Source organism: Poromitra crassiceps, assembly GCF_964638095.1.
Source record: "Poromitra crassiceps genome assembly, chromosome: 1".
Taxonomy (NCBI): domain Eukaryota; kingdom Metazoa; phylum Chordata; class Actinopteri; order Beryciformes; family Melamphaidae; genus Poromitra; species Poromitra crassiceps.
Genome location: NC_139623.1, coordinates 14805226 through 14825884, shown reverse-complemented (window position 1 = coordinate 14825884; position 20659 = coordinate 14805226). Strand labels below are relative to the sequence as shown.

General features: G+C 43.4%; 1 protein-coding gene across 2 annotated transcripts in view; it reads right to left on the bottom strand.

Annotated features, from left to right (window-relative positions):
- setdb1b (SET domain bifurcated histone lysine methyltransferase 1b) overlaps positions 1 to 20659 on the bottom strand; it is a 51522-nt gene that overhangs the window by 21096 nt on the left and 9767 nt on the right. The window contains exons 3-14 of one of the 2 annotated variants that reach the window (XM_083640155.1): positions 19230 to 19405; positions 19098 to 19129; positions 18467 to 18581; positions 13142 to 13309; positions 12815 to 13016; positions 10484 to 10557; positions 9782 to 9829; positions 6939 to 7129; positions 6562 to 6697; positions 6219 to 6351; positions 3569 to 3682; positions 606 to 939 (exon numbers count right to left, since the gene is read on the bottom strand). In XM_083640155.1, coding sequence (XP_083496281.1) covers positions 606 to 939; positions 3569 to 3682; positions 6219 to 6351; positions 6562 to 6697; positions 6939 to 7129; positions 9782 to 9829; positions 10484 to 10557; positions 12815 to 13016; positions 13142 to 13309; positions 18467 to 18581; positions 19098 to 19129; positions 19230 to 19405 — 1723 coding nt within the window. The remainder of the gene's footprint in view (positions 1 to 605; positions 940 to 3568; positions 3683 to 6218; positions 6352 to 6561; positions 6698 to 6938; positions 7130 to 9781; positions 9830 to 10483; positions 10558 to 12814; positions 13017 to 13141; positions 13310 to 18466; positions 18582 to 19097; positions 19130 to 19229; positions 19406 to 20659) is intronic. The other variant, XM_083640156.1, reaches the window with a different exon arrangement.

Genomic DNA, 20659 nt, shown 5'->3' with positions numbered 1-20659 from the left:
ACGTCTTAACGTATGCACAATGCCTAATGTTTAATTGTATGTTTAATAAGGTACATGCTATTTGCACTGTATGTCAAATACGTCGAATTTAAAATGTCTGAACACGTCTAACGTATGCACATGACATGTGCACCTATGTGCAATGAATAAGCCACTGACTTGTCTTATCGCTATTCTGCCTTATTGCCTATTGCTGCTTAGTATTGCTTATTGATGCCTATTTCTTATTGCCTATTGCTCATTGCTTGTTGCCTATTTGTACTATGTCGTAAACGGAGTCCAGAGCACAAGAATTTCACACGTGATACTTGTACCATGGAGTGACAATAAAAATCTTGAATCTTGAATCTTGAATATATATATATATACGGTATATATATATACATATATACATATATATAATTATTATAATATCGATAATTGATCGTACATTTTTCCGAATTTCGATTATGGAAATGTATTCAAAATACCCATCCCTAATTACAACCAAAGCCTTTAGTATGAGGTAAGGAAACTACAAGTCCTAACTACAAGGAGTGCTAAGTCCACTCCTCCTGTCTCCATCCCGCCACAGAGAGCAGTCCTCTGCTGTTGGTGAGGCCTACCTTGCGGTTGACTTTGCGCCGTCCCGTCATGCGTCTGAAGTCGTACAGTAACGGGGTAAGGAGAGGGTTCTTTCCTCTGTGTTTGTCTGGCCTTGTGGGCCGGATGCGATTCAGACAGGCCGGCTGGCAGGTGTGTGCCATGTAGAAGATGCGGTCAGTCGGGGCTTTGTAGGAGGAGTGATGTGGGACGCTGGCGACTTTATGGGTCATTGGAGGAGGGGCAGGAGGGGCAGGAGGGACAGGAGGCATAGGAGGCATCATCAGCAGCGGCGGTTTCACGATTGGCTGTGTGAAAGTGGGGGTCACACCAATGGGGAGAGGGAACGTTCTTCCACTTTGGATTGATGAACAAAAGATGGGGGAAGAAAGAGAGCGAGAGAGTTAAGATTCAAGATACAATAACTCAAATATCTAAGATGAGATCAGCACTCTCTTATTAATAATAATTGATTTGATTTATATAGTGCCTTTCTAGACACTCAAAGCGCTTCACATATGAGGGGAGGGAGGGGGAGGGAACTCAACCACTGATGTGTAGGACCCACCTGGGTGATGCACCAGAGCGCTCACCACACATCAGCTATCACGTTGGGAGAGTTCAGAGTGTGGAGAGTGCAGCATCACAGTTTAACTCATAAATTCGGATACTTCCATCTGTTTTACTGTTCGTCCAGGGCTCAACGTTAACTTTTAAAAGTGGTTGCCGGAGGGGCAACCTGGCAAGAGCTTTTGGTTGCCCGAATAAAAATATGGTTGCCCAATTTTAGTCGCCTTATATTTTGAGTAATTAAGATACTATGCAGTCATAAGCCGGCTTAATAATGACGATGTGACAGAAAAGTAAGTATAATAGTCTATAGTATATAGTATATAGTATAATAGGCCTATTCAGTGTGCGCACCGGGTGTAGTAGTAGTAATAATGATAACAATAATAATAATAATAAACTTGTGTAATTTCGTTTTCTAAACAAATCTTATTTTTTGTTTTTATAATGCATTTGCACTGAAAGGATTTGTTTAACTAATATTTGTGAACTTTCATTTTCATATTTTTTTTTTAACAGTTATTGTTCATAATGTGCTTAATTTATTAATTAAAAGCGTTATTGATAATGAAGTAGCCTATGCCTCCTCATGTTCATTCAGGGATACTATGATGACAGTGGTTTGGGGCCCCCACTCTAACATGTTGCATAGGGCCCCAAAAGGCCCAGAAGCGGCCTTGGCCGCGGCTGCACTGAGCACTCCCTCTCTCTCACCCAGTATGAGAGGCTGACGAAGCAGGGATGCAAAACATTCCTCAGCACATATACGCGGTGGTAAAACGTTTTTGAAGGATGTCCTGGTCGAGGTGTATGTTGTAGGCTTGTTGTAGGCTACATGCTTTGCAGTATAGCATTAAGCTGGAATTATGCTTGAAGTTTGGACTGTCGCACAGAAATGAGAGACACTGAATCTTGACGAGGAAACGTGTGGAGCTTTTATACACTGTGTGGGTTTCTGCTCGCGGAAGTGAGCGGGAGTCTTGAAAACTCCACTTTGTCCGCCCAGCCGCGTCCACATAGTTACACAATTCGGGGTGTACACGGCCAGGCGAAAACCGTCTGCACAGGAGCATTGTGGAGTAGAGGGGCGCGTCTGCTGATTTGACTCACTTTTCCGTGCGGACACTCGCGGTCCTCGCCGATGCGGGAAGCATGAGACCTTTAGTCGGGGCTTGGACCCATGCAGCCAGACTTCCTCTGCTTTTGACATCTTCACGGTGCGTCTTGCAGCCGCTGTGATTGTGTGCGAGCAGCCCCACCTGTCCGAGTCAGTACTCGTTAAACACACTGCACGTGCAGCATGCATCACGTAGGTTCCGACTGGGAATTAGTAACATCGTTCCGATTGTAACAGCAATAAAATGTCACATATATGTCACTCACAACAAGTATTAAAACATATTTATTTGGTGCATATTTTGCTGTTTGCTGCTGTACTTCTTTGCATGTTATAACGTGGTTGCCCCTGGGGCAACCAAAGGCCAAGAAATGGTTGCCCTATTTTTTATTGGTTTTTAAAATTTGCAGGCCAGGCCACCGGGCAGTTGCCCGACGTGCCCGATTATGCAGTCCGCGCCTGAATGGAGATGTCGGGACTCTTCTATCTACGATTAACGTTAATTTTGTGCAGCTGGTATTCTCTCTCCCCGACTCTATCACACGGGTGTGAGGCATTGCTATCTGAGGATTGATTGCTCCTGATTGGTTGGCTGAATCACCTGGTTGGGGGGTGAGCTCTGATATTTGATCCCTCCCCAGTCACTGGCTTTACACCAGCTCAGCAAGATGGACAGATCATCATCACGGCAGTGGCACACTGACAAAAGAAAGTTTAGGACGGAGTGGCAAGACGAGTATTTTTTTACCGAAGTAAATTCAACAGCGGTTTGTCTCATTTGCAGACAGAGTGGCTGTTTTGAAAGAGTACAATATACGTCGCCACTACGAAACTGATTTTCAAAGTACCGGTACCTTGAGGATTTTTCAAGTTGTGAATTAAGTCAAATTTCTCTCTCGATTACAAAGGTGGAAAATACAACTGTTTTTAACTGGGTGTTTAAGCTCCCCACAAATGCAGATGTTTTTTTAAATATATATAACCAATTGCAAATTATTACAATTACCAAACAGATAAAAAGTAGATTATTATATTGAAATGTTATTTTAGATTTAGAATGTTAATTTTCTATAAAACACAATACATTTTAATGTAATTCCACAACGTTTATTTTTGGCCCTCGGCCCTCCACCCAAATTGAATTTTGGCCCTTCATGGGAAATAATTTTGGCACCCCTGGTCTTTGCTCTTTTCACTGTGTTGCACTGTACAGCACTTTATAACATTTCTTACTAAGATGAATCTCATTTAGCAACTCATTAAGTTGTATAGTAAGATTAGATGACTAGCTAGCCTCACCTTTGGAGGGAGCTGGAGCTGGAAGCAAGAGACTGCATGACTTTAGAGGCGTGAGTCCCTCCTACCCCAGGGACAAATGGAGAAGTACTCTTCTTCGCCATCTGATGTTTATTACTAGAAGACAAAAAGATATAAAAAGTGTCAACACATCCTTTTAAATATTCAGTTTTTTTTATTGTCTCGTCAAGGCACTATATCTCGAGTCCAAGTCGAGTCCCCATTAGTCCAGAGTTACTGAACATGAGCATGAATCCACATGTAGGTGGAACACACATGCCTGGCCTTGCATGACACTCACTGAATAATGTCATGTTATTCATATAGCTCAGCGTTTCTGCCAGAGAAAAATGGGGCCGGACAACGTGTCCGGCATGATTTCAGTTTCCCAGACAATTGGAATAAATTCCGGTCAAATATTAGATCTGTGTTGGGGCGCCTGGTCGCGGTGGAAGGGAACTGGTGGGAATAGCGTGATCCTCCCACGTGCTACGTCCTAGTAGAGCTGTCACTTTTTAATCAAAATTCGAATGTAACTTCGAATGTGGGGGAGGGGGGGATGTTCGATATGTAAATTGACCCATCCAAATTAAAATAATAATAATATTGTTTTGGGGGTTTTTTTGCGACGGGGGGATTTTTTTAAATCTAATTCCTTGATGATCCAGCGCGCCGCTCTAACAGCTTGACCTATCCTGACCACCTGACATGTCTTCACACAAGTTGTTGTTTGATGAGAGACACAAGACAAAATGGATGCGGCCGATGCTGATGCAGACAACAACAAAGCCAGGAGCTGACAATCACAACACTAGCCTCAACCCCTCAAAGCAACTCACGTTATAAAACGGGATCTTCTTAGGCTGTGTCACTTTGGGTTTAAACGGCTCCACAGTGCCAGATGTATCGGTTTGGTGCTCAGTGGTTTGGTGGTGTATTGCAGTTTACAATTTTGAGCATCAGCTCTGGCATGTGAATAAGGGCTCGCTATTGGAAATTACAGACTACAGAATATTTTGGAATACCATGGCCACGGATACTTTGATAACAACATTGTGTCGGAGGTAGGTACAGTTTTGTTGTGTTACTTGAGTACAACAAACCTGCCGACACACCTGCTAGCGAGTCCCCCCACTCACATAGGCCATCGCTTATGTAACGTGTAACCTAATTTGTATGGGGCCGCAGGGGTGGGGGGTTGGTTGTGGAATTAACCAATTAACTTCGGATATATTCGAACAGATTGCGGGTCAATTAAAGTGCGTTCAAACTTTATTTTTGGAGAAAGTGACAGCTCTACGTCCTACTGGTGACACTCCCCCTGTCAGGTGAAAAGAAGCGGCTGGCAACTGCGCATGTGTCGGAGGAAGCATGGTGCTAGTCTCGGCTCTCCCCAGATCGGCAGAGGGTGGAGCAGCCAATAGGGCAGCATGGGGATAAATCGACCAAGTATAATTGGGGAGAAGATGGGGAGAAATCATAAAAAATTAAATAAAAAGATCTGGGTTTATTGAGCTTAAAAACAATTGATAGCAGGCTATAGCCTCTATAATCTCAATATTGCTATAAATTCTCTGTGCTAACCATGCTTCTATGACCGGTCAATCAAACAAGGACCTGAAATGCAAGCTTCGGGGTTAATTCATTTCTCCGTGAAGCGCAGCGTCGACTTTGATACACGCTGGTTTGAATAATAAAGTGCTCAACTCAACACCATGAGTGAGTTGCTCAATGCAAAAGTTTTAGCACCTTGTTTCAAAGTCACCTTTCTTCATAAAACGAGAGCAAAACAACTTCTCAAATAATGCAAAACTCCATGTTGATTGGCTTTATGCACAGGAGCTGTTCCAGTTCACCTCCAAATGATCTTCAACTCCCCAATTAAGCTACTATATATTCATGCATCCGCAGTACGTCCGTCCTCTCGTAAGACGTGGAATAGGAAGATTTTTCGGCACCTTGTCTTGGAGAACACTTGAATGGATTACCCGTCCTGTTTCTGTGCCGGCTTGGTGAGCTCTTGTCTTTTTTTCCTTTGATCTTCTTAACGAGCAGCTGCTCCTGTTGAGAGCTGCTGCATGCACTCTAATTGTGAATGAGGCTATGTTTGGTTGTTTCATTCATCATACAGTAGCCTACACTATAACCTACATGTACAAATATTCATTTAGGCTATTTTATAGGAGGAGCTGGGTGGAAATGTAATTTGAGCCTATTTTAATACAACTCAAATTGTGCTGAGAGGGGATTATTTTTACTGGACCTGGTGACCAGCAGATTTTTAATTTGTCGGACTTTGATGAATTATAACAGTCAAAGTCTGGCAATTACTGAACAACGGAAACTCCAAGTCCAAGTCGAGTCACCAGTGCCAAGTCCAAGTCGAGTCACCAGTCCTGAAAATGTTTCCAGGACCACGAGTCTGACTTGACTACAACACTGCCCCAAGACCTGAAATGAAAACCCCAACACTATTTTTCACTTTGAATTGGATATAGTAACCAGCAAAATCAGCGTAGAAACAAAAGGCTGTCCTATGTGTTTAAATAACAACATTCTAAGCTCCAGTGTGATGTCATCATTAAACACCGATTAGAACAAAGTGCCTTCAATAGTACAGTCATAGAAAGATGGCTGAGCAGGCATTACTCACTCAACACGTGGAAGCTGGGGAAGCTGTGGTGTCTGTGGAGGCTGCGTAGGCGAAGGCACAGGTGTTTTGGAGGGAGATGCTTCTACATACTCACTGGTGTACTGGACTACTGGGCCTTTACTCCTCAGTGCTCCTGGGGATTGAAGTGGAGAGTGAGAAATTATATGTGGAAAACATGTACAGACTGAAAATAATGTGTGAATAATACAGGAAAGCAACATACTTTACAGACAAGGTGTGGGACATTCTGAACAATTGAGACATAAAACATGGTATTAATATATATGACTAATCTGTGTCTATGTGTGCGTGCATGCATGCATATGTGTGTACTGTATGTTACCCATGTTTGGTCGTGTCCTCTGCTGGTTAGGGTTAGCCAGCCTCTTCTCCTCTGTGTTGGCAGTTGTCTGCTTCAGGTTGAACATAGGCTCCAACCTGGTGGACCCTCGATAGATCCACTCACTCCTCTTATCATCCTGATCAAACCACACAATACTGGGAGTTTACTAACAGTTTACTACCGTAATGTTAAGTCAACCATCCAGGACATTTATTTAAAAAAGAGCAGATACTGGGTAGACAATGGGTAACGGTGTAATAATTTGCATCTCTTCACTAAATGCCCGTCCTACAGTGATTGAAGCAATTAAAACACCAGGGCTATTAATTGAAGTTTTACGGTAGTTATTTTCCTCTCTTCTGATGTGGCAATCATACCAGGAAGAGGATCTTGACCAGGCTCCCATCCACCTCCTCTACTTTGCTCCTCCACCAGGTTCCCTCCCACTCCGTCTTGATGATCTGGCCGACCTTTAGGAGCACCATAGGCCTGCTGGGATAGGCAGTGATATACTCCTCGATGAAGTCACGACACGACGCATCCTCTATGTCCTCCCATGTACGCATGACTGTGACAAGAGATATCACACCCATAATGTATCTATCATGTTACCATGAATTGGCTCTACTTCTTCAAAAGCTTATACTGTATAGCCAATGTCAACATCCTGAAAGTTAACTCTTAACTTAACATTGTTTTATTGCTTCGTTATCAGTGGGATATTAGTCTCGCTTGCCAGACTCTCCCAGCAAAGGGGCTGGGAGAGTCTGGCTATGGACGCTTTCTATTGTGGACTAGAGGGGAAAAAGGCTGTTTACAGCCATCCACCGAACGTACTATGCAGGCTGGCTTCATTGCATAATCCACATCAACCAAAGGCAGCGGCGCAGGCATTTGAGCTGGGCAGATTCGAGACGTACAGCAGCAGAGGCATACAGATTCCACACGGGGGAAGTGGAAAGGGAATCCAAATATGGTCGGAGCCGCAGTCAGAGCGGGTCGGAGCCAATGCAGAGCTTGCAGGGAGCGGAATGGGATTTCCATCCGGCACCGACTGAAATGGTCGGCACCAATGAGAGAGCTAAGTCCAGCATGCTGCTTCAACTAGGGCTGTGAATCTTCACTGGGCTCACGATTCGATTACGATTCAGAGGGCTACGATTCGATTATAAAACGATTATCGATGCATCTTGATTAGGGCTGTCAAACGATTAATTTTCTTAATCGCGATTAATCTTGCGATTAACTATAGTTAATCGCGATTAATCGCATCTTTGTATCGCACGTTTAAAATGCCATTATTTTGCATTTCAAAGCATTTTTAATTCGATATTAATAATTCTTACCAGTGTGTTGTGATTGGGAATCAAATTAATGCAAATACAATGTACTTTGTGATCTTGAATTTTAGATTTATTTTCAATTCAATAGAAGTGCAATGTAGACAGGAGGTAACAATGTCTACAAAATATATCTTGAACAGAAAATAAATGCACAATTGTAAACAGTGCAGTACACGCTCCAGAACCGATACTTCCGGTGGCGGCGCTATAGAGCAATCAAAACTCAAAATGACACAGCCGAGAAGGCTGTGTCTGAGCTAAAAACTTTGGCACTTCCATGTGAATAATGGTAGGTACAGTTTTATTGTGATTGATAACGTGTATATCGCGTGAAGCCATTGGAGCCGACCTCCCAGTGGCTAGAGCAGTGGTTCTCAAATGGGGGTCCGTGGCACTTTGCCAGGGGGTCCGCGAAAAGTTTTCAGGTAAAAAAAAAAAAAAAAAAATGCTACATGTTACTTATTCCTTCTCAAACTACTTCCTACATGGTGCTAGTCTATCAAAATATCTTGGCTGTCATTGATTGTGTTGCATAGTGGTTTTCTGTACTGTTGACAAATTGTGATATTGGTAAGTCACTTTGGACAAAACAAAAGCGTCTGCTAAATGACGTAATGTTGTAAATGTAATGTAATTTTAAAAATATACATATTTTTTTGCAAAATCTTCATAGTTCAACGAAAATAGTTTATGCTTTAAATCTAAAATGGTTCATGGATTACATTCTAATAACAAACCTATCAAATTAAAAGTCAAGCACGTTACCGTGGAAACAATTAAGCTTAGCCCAAGATCACAAATCAGAATGAGGGGGTCCCCGGTATATTTTCTATCTTGTAAGGGGTCCTTGGCTGAAAAACATTTGAGAACCTCTGGGCTAGAGGACCCGCGCATCCGAGATTCTGAAGGAAGAATGATTGATGAGTCTCGCGCTAGCTAGCTGGCTGCTAGCTGGCCGCTAGCTGCTCCGGTATGCTCAATGTACTTCGTGATATTTTAATTCCGTTTTACACAAGGTGCAAACTACTGTTGACTTGTCCACTGTGCCATTTGGGAGTTTTTTTAAAGTAAAACAAGCCATTTTAAAAGCTTGTTGCTCTTTCTTTTCCATGCCTGCACCAACAGCAGGAGACAGGAAACAGCTGCGACTGGCTTGACTACAAATACGGGTGCGTCAAAGGGACAAAATAGCGGCATGCGATTAAAGCGATAAAAAAAAACGCGTTATGGTCGGCCCTTAATCGCATCGCGATTAACACGTTAACGCTGACAGCCCTAATCTCGATGCATCACTTTTTTTGCCCCAATACATTCTTTTTTCTCACTGTGTGGCTACTTTTAAAATAAAGTGCATTTGGAATTGCATTGTATTATGATCCATAATTAAAATAAACAAATGTTAAAAATACATACTTCAGCATGCGCTGGGACGCGTCATCAGTGATGTTAACTGGCATGCATTTTCATTTGCATAGAAGCAATGCATTTACCGTACTTCCATTATCTTTTATTAATACAAATGCTGCCCTCTGTTACAACAGTTAGCCACCAGGTGGCAGTCAGGGTTCCAAGAATGCAGGAAAGCCACAGTAAAAGCGGAGAGTGCAGAAGAAGAACCACAAGTAACACATTGGAGAGAAATCGCATCAAGCTGGAGTTAAAAGAACTATTGCAGTTGAATTCAGGGAATGTGGGGTATAGGGCTATATTTTCATTTTTAGAGGAAACTGGACTAAATAGAAGAATATAGCCAGGATAGTGTTTTAGAAGTCCATTCTGATCCACACTCCATTTCAGAAGGTAAAACAATAGTAGAAGAAGAAGAAGCACAAGCTTCACCTACGTTAAGTTGCAATAAAGAAGTCAAAACATATCACCTGACTGGGAATCCATCATATAAACATGCATGGTGCCAGAAGCAGAACCTTGATGATGCGACAGGACACAAAATAACAGGCTGGACACCATTCCACTGGAGCTAACACTTGATAAGCAAAAGTGCTAAAGCTAGCTGCTAGCCGACGAATGGCTTGACACTACTCTGCAGTCTCTGTCTTGTAGCCTTGCATGCAGGGCAGACGTATCTCCGTAACCATAAGTCGTAGAGACTTGTGGGTTAGATTTGGGGTGAAAAAATACAAATAGTTCTTTATAGGGATCGCGATTTGACCTTCCGTTTACCAGAAAATGTTTTTTTTTATATATATATATAAAAATGTAAATAATGTAATAATCGATTTTTGACATTTGTGAATCGATGCAGAATCGTCCACGTCCGCATTGCGATGCATCTTATAATCGATTATTTTTTACACCCCTAGCTTCAACCCAGTCAGACTAGTGGGATATAGACCCATTTCACAGTAACAATTTTGAGGTGGTAAAGCAGGAAGTAAAGCAGGTGTATCCAATACCATTAACGATGGTTCCATTCCATTTAGGTTTTCCAGTGCCAGGGCCCTGGTTACACCTGCTTTAGGTCCTGCTTTACCACCTCAAAACAGTTGCTGTGGAAAGGGCCTATACTCATCCTAACAGAGAGGAACAGCAAGAGAGAGAGTGAGAGATGAGTTACTTACACGGTCGGCAGACAGGGAAGAGCTCAGGTAATATCACATAAGAGGCATAGCCATCATCAAAGAAAATCAGAAACCTGAAACACACAACCAGGATATCAAGCAGTCAGCACATTCCCACACATTTTCCATCTCTCCTCAGCGGGGTGGGACTGGGATAAAAAATTTGCCCTGGACTGTTGTTTAAACCAGCCCACCACAATGGTATGCTATTTCAGTCCTATAATGTACATATCACTATACAGTTAGCTTTAATCTTAAATTCATAAAATTAAAGATACTAGTGCAGTGCCTGTTCCCCCATGCACCACCCCGTGGGCGCTTCCCCCCCGCACACACACTGCACTCTGTCAGGTCCCCCTAAGCGCAAGTTTGAAGTCGATCCGACAAACGGTTCTCGAGATACGCGAAGGACAGACATACAGACAGTCCTGGAAAAAGTCCAAATTGCATTAAATGCTGCACCGCACTCCATCTGAGCAGCGCACTCCCCAAATTTGAAGTCAATCGGACAAATGTTTCTCGCGATAAACCGCGTTTTGTGTTGCCAGTAGGTGGCGCTATGCCAAATTGCACGGAATTCAGCTCCCTGCAGTCCATTGAGTCCCTCTAAGTGCACTCCTCGAGTTTGAAGTAGATCGGATGAACGGTTCAAAAGATATTAAAACCACTTTTTGTGTGGCCAGTAGGTGGCGCTCAGGCGCTGTGCCGAATTGCACAAAATTCGGCACTGCACTATGTCGAGTTCCCATCAGCGCACTCCCCAAAGTTGAAGTCGATCCGACCAACGGTTCTCGATGGCATGCAGCAGATGATGCTCATCCATAAGCAGTGGTGGAAATGGCCAGGTTTTACTCTGGGAACCCTACTTACACAGGATGGGGGTTCCCGGAAGTGGCATGGCCCTAGAGCAGTGTTTCTCAAACAGTGGCCCGCGGGCGCCCCCTAGTGGTCCGCGAGTAGATTTATATTTTTTTCCTTTTTTTTACCTCCCACTATCCAATAAGAGAATTGTTTACATTTTCTGGGAAACTCAAGGTCAGATCACGATGCCTTTTGAAGGACTATATGTATTTTTTCACCCCGAATCCAATGCCACCACCACTGACTCTCTACGACTTACGCTTGCGGAGATACGTCCACTCTGCCTGCAGGGCTACAGGAGAGAGACATTGCTGTCAGAATATAGAGCCATTTAACACTTATTTGAACACAAAAACATCACTGAATGCAACTTGAAGATGGCAAAAGATAGCCTATTTGACTTTGGCAACATTGTGCATTTATTGAACTTGAAAAAACTTTCTTTGAACTTTGAATATATTTGAACTGAACAGGAGAAATAAATGAAAAAAAAAAGAAGGTAAATGGACTAACTAAAATAAATTACATATATTTTTTATATCGGTTATCTTGTTTTCATAATTGTGGGAAGCCAAAAATTTGATTAATTGTACTGCTATTTGTCATTTAATTAGCATGTAATTTGTAATTTACAGTTGAAGTAGTAGGCCTATTGTTTTTGGGGATGTTTTGGGAGTTAGGTGGTCCCCGAGTTTTTTTCATTGGTTTAAGTGGTCCTTGGTCTGAAACATTTTGAGAAACACTGCCCTAGAGGATATTATTTCTGAATGCGTGACTCATTATAGCCTACCATTATAGCCACATAAAAATCTCTTAGAAATCTCACTTAACTAAGATCACTGAGCTCTACTGATTATTTCCCCTTGATTTTATTCATGAGAGACTTGATGACACATGAATATTAATGCTGCTTATTCAGCTTACAAATACATGTTCTAACATTCTCTGCTCATTTCATGCTGCCTTCTTTGCAAGACATTTTTTAATTGGAACCTGAGGAGGGATGCTGCCTACATCAAAGTAAACATAGGGTCGTTGACAGTGAATGGGGGCCATTCACTCTCGACGCTATGTTTACTTTTCTCACTACTGTCAACGACCCTACTTAAAGCTGGGGCTTAGGGCTTGAAGGAGCGCAGAATTGAAGACAAATATTCAAATATCGAACGTGTTTCGCATTCGAATCGCACGAAAACAGGGCACTGCACTCCGTCAGGTCCCCCTGAGCGCACTCCCCGAGTTTGAAGTCGATCCGACCAACGGTTCTCGAGATACGTGAAGGACAGAGAGAGAGAGACGGACAGATGCTATCACAATTATAGTATAGATTATAAGATTCAAGATTTTTATAATCAAGAAGCACTCCCAACGATCTGTGGGCCGGTGTATCGATCAGACCACATATAGCTGGGAGATGAGAGATTGTCCTGATGCCCGGTACATCCCTGTTCTTCAGCTTCCTCCACCCACCTCATGCGGTTCTTGTTGTTGGGCATCTCTGCTACTACTCCAGCATAGAGCCACACCAGGTTTCCATCCTTGTATTTGGCAACCACACGGGCCCCCACATACAGACTCTCCAGAGTGGGGTGATAGTTGAAAGCCACATGATTACCAGACAGCAGACTCTTCCCTTTGTCAAACTTCACTTTGTACTTGAATGTACCGTTCCCTAAAATGCAGACAGGGATAGTTGTGTAAATGATAGAGCAGAATAGAGAAGAAGCATAGAATAAATTCAAGTTGTCTTTGGGTGAAATCCCTAAAGAACCTAGATCAAGCAAAAGGGTAACACACCAACGGGGAGCATTTCAATGAGAGTGCCTTTGTGCCAGGTCTTGGAGCGTTTCTTTCCCAGAATGATCATGCCTACTTTCAGCTCATCCTCTTTCAAGGCGGGGTTTGGCTGGGTCGGAGTGTTGGCTGGAGCCTGGGACACAAACACTGCTGGCATGGAGGTCACACCTAGGAGGAGGTAAATACCACACAGTTTTATTATCAAACATGTTCACAAAGGTATGGTGCATGCAACAGCCACCAGCCCAGTAGGTCTTGTCTGAACAGACAATTATTAGGGCTGGCCCGAATACCATTCTTTGGGCTCTGGATATTTGCTGGTTATTTAGCCAGGGGCAAGGGCAAAAATGCCCCAATAAATCTCATAATGCCCCTAAAAACCATGATCCAGGGGCAAAAATTGTCGCCAATATTTTGATAATTTTATTTTACTCTAACACACACTCAACACCTGCAAGCTGGTTGCCAGAAGAAGTGTTGCTCACACTACGGTTTAGAAACTTTATGCACTAATTACTTTTTTTTAAGTGCCCCAAAATCTAAGGTTGTGACTGTAATGGAAGGAAGCTTAATATCATCTAGTTACCCAACTAGATGATTGTTTAATTAGGTATCTCATTTTAATATAGGCGATTAAAAAATAACTTGTTTCAGACGTCCTCATTCTTGAAGGTAGCATCGCACGCGACAGGTCGCACTGGTGCTGTTTCCATTCAATAGACAGACCTTTTCTGACCAAGCTTGATGAAGTTGTTTCCCAAAGCATTTGGCAATAAATTGTTATAAAACTGCATGGCTGATGGCTGTTTTCTCTAACGTTATTATAATCCAAACAGGTCGAGGCTTCACAGGCGAACATTTCATTGTTACACTTTTAATTTGAAGGCGAAGAAGGGAAATGGTATGGGTGAAATGATAGAATTGAGAGACCAGTGTCAATTCAATCTACTCAAGCCATTTCCCGTTTCGGCCTTCAAATTAAAAGCGTGAAACCAAGCTAACGAGAATGTTGCATTTCACCAACAGATTTGTAACTTTACTTAAGCAATGACAGCTTGTCATTTAATAAAGCACGGTGAAAACAAACTCCACTTACACTTGAAGGTCTGCCATGCTGCTATCCTCCTGGCTGTACAGTGTAAGTCCTGCTTTGGGGGGGGTCATCCCTATGTTCCCCGGGTCCTATGTTCCCCGTTTTTGTGGGACCGGGGAATATAGAACCCTTTCTATGAAAAAGGGTCCTATGTTCCCCGCTTTTCCCAAATAGGGTCCTATGTTCCCTGCTATGTTCCCTGGTCCGATGTGTCTCCCGAAATGCCAAAAACAGCCTACCTCATATGATCGCGTGATTTTTTTTTTTGCAATTCCATCGCGGGCCACACAGATGGAACCCACCAAAGTGTGCATGGTATGGTTTAGGCTTGTCGCGGTATTCAGTGTTACCGGGGTTACCCGGTGGCGAGACATACACCGATTACATAACGTGCCCACCGGTAACATCTTTTGTTTTTATGGAGGAAGAATTGAAAGGAAAACTCCGCAGTTTCAGCGTGCGCCGGTGTAAATTACAAGCGCTCCCTCTGGCTGCAGTGTGGGCCCGCTGTTCTGGTTAGACCACCAACTAACGTTAGTTAACGCTATGCATCTTATGAACACAAATTATGCCCTCCTCATACACATGTAGGTAAGACCCTTAGCTAAGCCTACATGTGTGTGCATACTGTTGTCACTGCGGGCCATCTCTGGAAATGTGCCTTTTTTTCCACAGCGAAAAGTCGATGCTAACTTAGCATCAATGCTAGCGGGAGGGAGGACTTACCAGCATTCAGTCAGTGCCTGCTTACTGCTGCTTGCTGGTATGGTTAATCCCATGTCAGAAAAAGTCTCCAGGTGTGTCGCTAACGTTAGTTTCTTTTGAGAACGATTGTCTCCACAGGCGTCTGAAAAGTTGTCTCGAGTCAGATGCAGCCATGAGTTGTGATGCAGCCAGTGTTGTATGACTGTGAGCGTCCATGCTAACGTTAGTACTTTAAACAGCAGCAGCGTGCGTCTTGTCTCTATGAACCTACAGAATGGACGGTTAAAGCATACTCTTGCTTACTTTAAAACTTGTATTATCAACAGACATATAACGTAACGTTCGCTCTAGTCTAGCTGCTAAGGATACCCGACTGGTGTCTCACTGTTATTGTTCCCGGGAACAACATGCACTAGTCTAGTAGGAACTAACAATCCTATTGTTTACATTTCCCTGTGTTCCCGGTAACACTGGTGTGGTCACGTGCTTATTACCCGGTGGGAAAATGTCCACACCGTGGCATCCCTAGTATGGTTCCTTGAAAATTATCCATAACCAGGTACCTAGAAAGGTTGCAAATTCAGTGAACTTATGTATCAAACTGGTTTCAGACAGCCTAATTACAACTTCTTAGCTAGAAATGCCACCTATATAGCTCGTTCACTTGAGAATCCGTGTGTCTGTGTGAGTGAGCAGAATTTTGTCCGGTCGCGGCTGTGCCATTTTACGTACGATCGGGCTGAAACTTTCAGGGGTTGTAAAGAGCACCCGTGCGGGGGACCTGATGCCGCATTTTTTAATTAGGTGATTGCCCTGATTACCTAATGATGTGATGTCAGTGATGATGTCATCAGTGATGTCATCCTTCCTGGCTGAGGCTAATAAGTTCAGTGATGATGTCATGTTCCAGACCAGGGGGGCCTAACTCACAGGGGGGTCCCCACGGGGCCGCTAGTATCTTATCTTCTTATAATTATAATTAAAGTAATTATAATTACAGAAGTGTGCGTGTGAGCAGAATTTTGTCCGGCCGCAGCGGTGCCGTTTAACGTACGATCAGGCTGAAACTTTCAGGGGTTGTAAAGAACACCCGTGCAGGTGACCTGACAGAGCTGGATTTTTTAATTAGGTGATTGCCCTGATTACCTAATGATGTGATGTCATCAGTGATGATGTTATCAGTAATGTCATCCTTCCTGGCTGAGTGAGGCCAGAGCCGTGTATATAGAAGAGTCGCGACATCTCCATTACTCCAATGGACCACTTTTTTACTCTCAAGAGTTCCTGGAAGTAAGGTTCTGGATTAAGCAGCACTGTCGAGTTGCAGCAAAATGGACAGTTTGTGTTGTACTTTGAAAGGTTTTTATTTTATTTTTATTTGATCAAATTGTACATTATCAGCTTTATTTTAGCATTCAAAAGTAGCGCGAGACCCCTTCCTGGCTAATGAGTCATGCATTTTGGTCCTCCACTGACACCACTCTCTAGAGGACACTTATGGCTCATTTCCACCACATTTTACTGCCCTGTACAGCTCGTCACCACTCGGCTCTAATCGTATCAGCCCTATGGACGTTTTGCTTCCACCGCGGATCATCTGCCCCCCCCCCCCCCCCCCCCGCCCACAGCTGGTCGTCTAAAAATAGCGACCGCATATCTGTCCTTCGGCTATAACATAACGTTACAATTAAATCCATCCACAGAACTTTTAAACTGTTTATGAAATACTGGTGCCTCTAAATGACCTACAGTGTACATGGGCAAATGTGACAATCGGCCAAGAGAATGATATCACAGGCATGCGCTGCGCTGTGTGGGGACGGGAGAGGCGCAACAGAGTGAAGCCTCTACCCCGCAGCCTCTCACCAGGCAAGACCGGGGCTTCCAAACACCCGCTGCGGCCTAGCGGAGCGCTGCAGCCTGCACTCAACTACAGAGCTCCCTGAGCGAGCAGCGGACTTTTTTCTCAGACAATTGAACACCCGCCACGATTTTATTTCACCGGAGGTGAAGGCAGCGACACAAAATACTGATGGAAATATACATAACAGAAGATAAGGTAAGACCACTAAACTGGTATGCAGCCGCCAGCATTGCATTGACAGTCAGTAGACAGAGTAAACACGATTCTCTCTGACCAATCAGTAGCCATCAGAGTTTTACGTCACCATTTGGGACCTACTCGCCAGCCCGAAGTACCCCGACGAGGCAGGGACCAAAAGTAGCACGACTCGGCCTTAAATCAAACCGAGCTGGGCCGGTTTTTGACGGTGGGATGAGACCAAAAGTCGAGTCGAGCGGAGCGGGACCGCGCTACTAGCTGCTGTGGAATTGGGCCATAACTGAGGCTAAATAGTTCAGTGATGATGTCATCAGTGATGTCATCTTCCAGACCAGGGGGGCCTAACTCACAGGGGGGTCCTCACGGGTTTGCTAGTTGTTAGTGTCCGTGGACTCCTTAGCCCGCTATACCAATGTGCCCGCTTACGCTCCTCTGTCGTTAAAAGCCAAAGTAAATGTGTTGTGCCGTGTGTTGTGCCGTTGGTTAGGTTTAGGCAACAAAGTAACTTGGTTAAATTTTAATCTCTTCTCTGCCAAAACATTTCCTCTTCTTTCACTCTTTCTGACCAGCCCACTGCTACTGATGTCCCCGGGGTGGGGTCCTAGCGCCAGCCTACAAGTGCCCATATTTAGCCCCCCCCCCCCCCGCTTCCATAAACTAGAATGACCGATTTATGCCTCCGCCATTAGTTCATTCTTGAGTCCAAATCGCCATTTGAGGCAAATTGGAAGAAATTCCGTCAAGGCGCTCCTGAGATGTTGCGTTACAGAGCTTGGAAATTGGGTGTGAGGATCACAGTGACCTTGAACTTTGACCTTTAACCATCAAAATCGAATCAGTTCATCCTTGAGTCCAAGTCGATGTTTGAGGCAAATTTGAAGAAACTCCGTCAAGGCATTCCTGAGATATCGCGTTAACAAGCTTGAAAATTACATTCAAGAGGTCACAGTGACCTTGACCTTTAACCTTTGACCACCAAAATCTAATCAGTTCATGCTTGAGTCCAAGTCGATGTTTGAGGCAAATTTGATGAAATTCCGTCAAGGCATTCCTGAGATATCGCGTTAACAAGCTTGAAAATGGCGTTCAAGAGGTCACAGTGACCTTGGCCTTTGACCATCAAAATCTAATCATTTCATGCTTGAGTCCAAGGCGATGTTTGAGGCAAATTTGATGAAATTCCGTCAAGGCATTCCTGAGATATTGCGTTAGCAAGCTTGAAAATGGCGTTTGAGAGGTCACAGTGACCTTGACCTTTGACCACCAAAATCTTATCAGATCATCCTTGAGTCTAAGTCGATGTTTGAGGCAAATTTGATTAAATTCCGTCAAGGCGTTCCTCAGATATCGCGTTAACGAACATCGGACGGACGGACGGACAACCCGGATCCAAAAATAATCTGAATCAGCACAGCCCTAAAAAAATGGTGCTTGAGATTTCAGGTGTGTGTATGTGTGCACTCACCTGACAGGTCTGAAGGATGTGTTGGAGGTCTGAGTATTGAAGGAACAGGTGACTGCTTGGTGACTATGTGGACCAACTTTTGCACCTGCTGGGTGGTCTTCTGTAGCGCTGTGGACTGCCCAACAGACAGGACCTACTTCAACATCCTTGCAGCGTTTACCATTCATAGATTTGTACTGGCAAACCCACAATATCCAGTATTTCCCATACAATGTTAATATTAGGGAGGGCCTGCCCCAGGTAATTTGGCCTGCCAGTGCCTGCCAAGTACGGTACATTTTTGTTTTGAACTAATTTTGGGTGCCGTGAGGCATGAAACTGGTGGTTCTCATTGATGCCCCCTCCCAGAAAAACAAGATTTAATGCTGCCAACCAAGTGTGTAAGTGAACTACGAGTATAAGTCATTGCCTTTGAGTCACGCTGTCTGTGCCAACACAAACTGGATAGAGAAACAGTTTGATACAATGCCTTAATGACCAGATGGAAGTATAACAGTCAGCTAATGTTGCCATTATATATATAACTCTGCTAAATATAAAGTATGAATGCTGAAAAGCCAATGATATGATACAGTGGGAATGTGGTTGAATATTGATAAAGTAATGTAACAGAACTCATAATTCTTCTCACCACTGCATCCTTAGGAGTTTTAGGAGGAACCACTGAAACATTGAGGAGAAACAGAAAAAGGACAGATAATTACCTAAAGGTTTTAATGGCAGTGAATGGCAACTTTTCTCATCACAAAGGAGCACAACTTACAGCAGCCAACAGCAATGACATCGTCGTCGTCGTCGTCATCGTCATCATCTATCTCGATGACCTCAGAGGACAAGGCCCCTCCTCCACCCACCTCGTCCTCCGAGCTGCTCTCCCGGTAGACCAAGCCGTTCGCACGGTACGTCTCCTTCACCAACTTCTCGCACTCCATCAATGATCTGAGGAACAGTGGGGAGGAAGCATGTTAGCCTATACTACATGCTCAAAACACCCAACTGCTACATATCCATCTGTTATCCGTCTAGCAGAATTTGTGAATAGAAAAACAGAATCTGCGTTTAAAAACGGCATTTAATCCTGTAATCATACGATTTTGTGTACTGTATAATGGTGTACCACAAACAGTGTAGGACATTTAAAACATATTTGGGGCAGCTTTTGCCCCCACTGTCTAGAAAATGGGGGCATTTACAAAATTCTGGGGCAGTTCTCTGAGTTTTACGATTATTTTGACTGATATTGAGATCACAACTATTTAACGTGATTACTCATTGACTTTTGCAACATCATTTATTGAACTTGAAAAAACATAATTGAACTGAAAAACAAAGAAATAAACTAAAATAAAAGTAAAAATGTAGATAAATAAATAGGTTAACTAGAATAATTCATATATAAAAAATAATTGTTTTATCCCGATTTTCTTGTTTTCATAATTGTGGGAAGCCAAAATTGTAATTGAGATTTACATTTTATTAATTGCACAGCCCTACCGCATAGGCTACAAGCATACAACAATTTGCTGATTGCTGAGCTGTGTCATTGGCTGATGTGCCCTCTCATCAGGGCTCGACATCAACGGATGCCCGGTTGCCCCGGGCAATAACAAAAAAATGGCAACCATTTCTTGGCCTTTGGTTGCCATAGTGGCAACCACGTTTTAACATGTAAAAAATAAGCACAGCAGCAAAATATGCTTAAAGCCCCAATCAGTAACTTTTTCACCTTAATATAACAGCTTTTTAGTCATTGAAGATGGTACAGTGACTTGTAACAGGGAGAATGTCACCTCTATTGGTCACACACCGCCCTCCAAAGGCCTCTCCTGGGACTAAGCACTTTTGTGCCAGCGTCCCGGAGGCAAGATGCACGCATGCGCTGTACAGCGGAAGCACTGTCTTCATGAAAACAAGGAAGTAACTCGGTGCGGATTTGCTACGAAAATGACGTTTCACGTAACTATGGATTATTATTTCATCACGTGGTGAGTACCCGATGTCACAAGATGTACATAGAGCTTTCTGCCGCTGTGTTTTGTTGACTTTGAACGGCGATATCGATATCGATACTATTGCACGCAGAGGGCGCAGTTCCCCAATAGCAAAACTTGGAAAAGTTGCTGAATGGGGCTTTAATACTTGTGAGTGACACGCTGACATTTTCATAGTATCCCTGAATGAACATGAATGAGA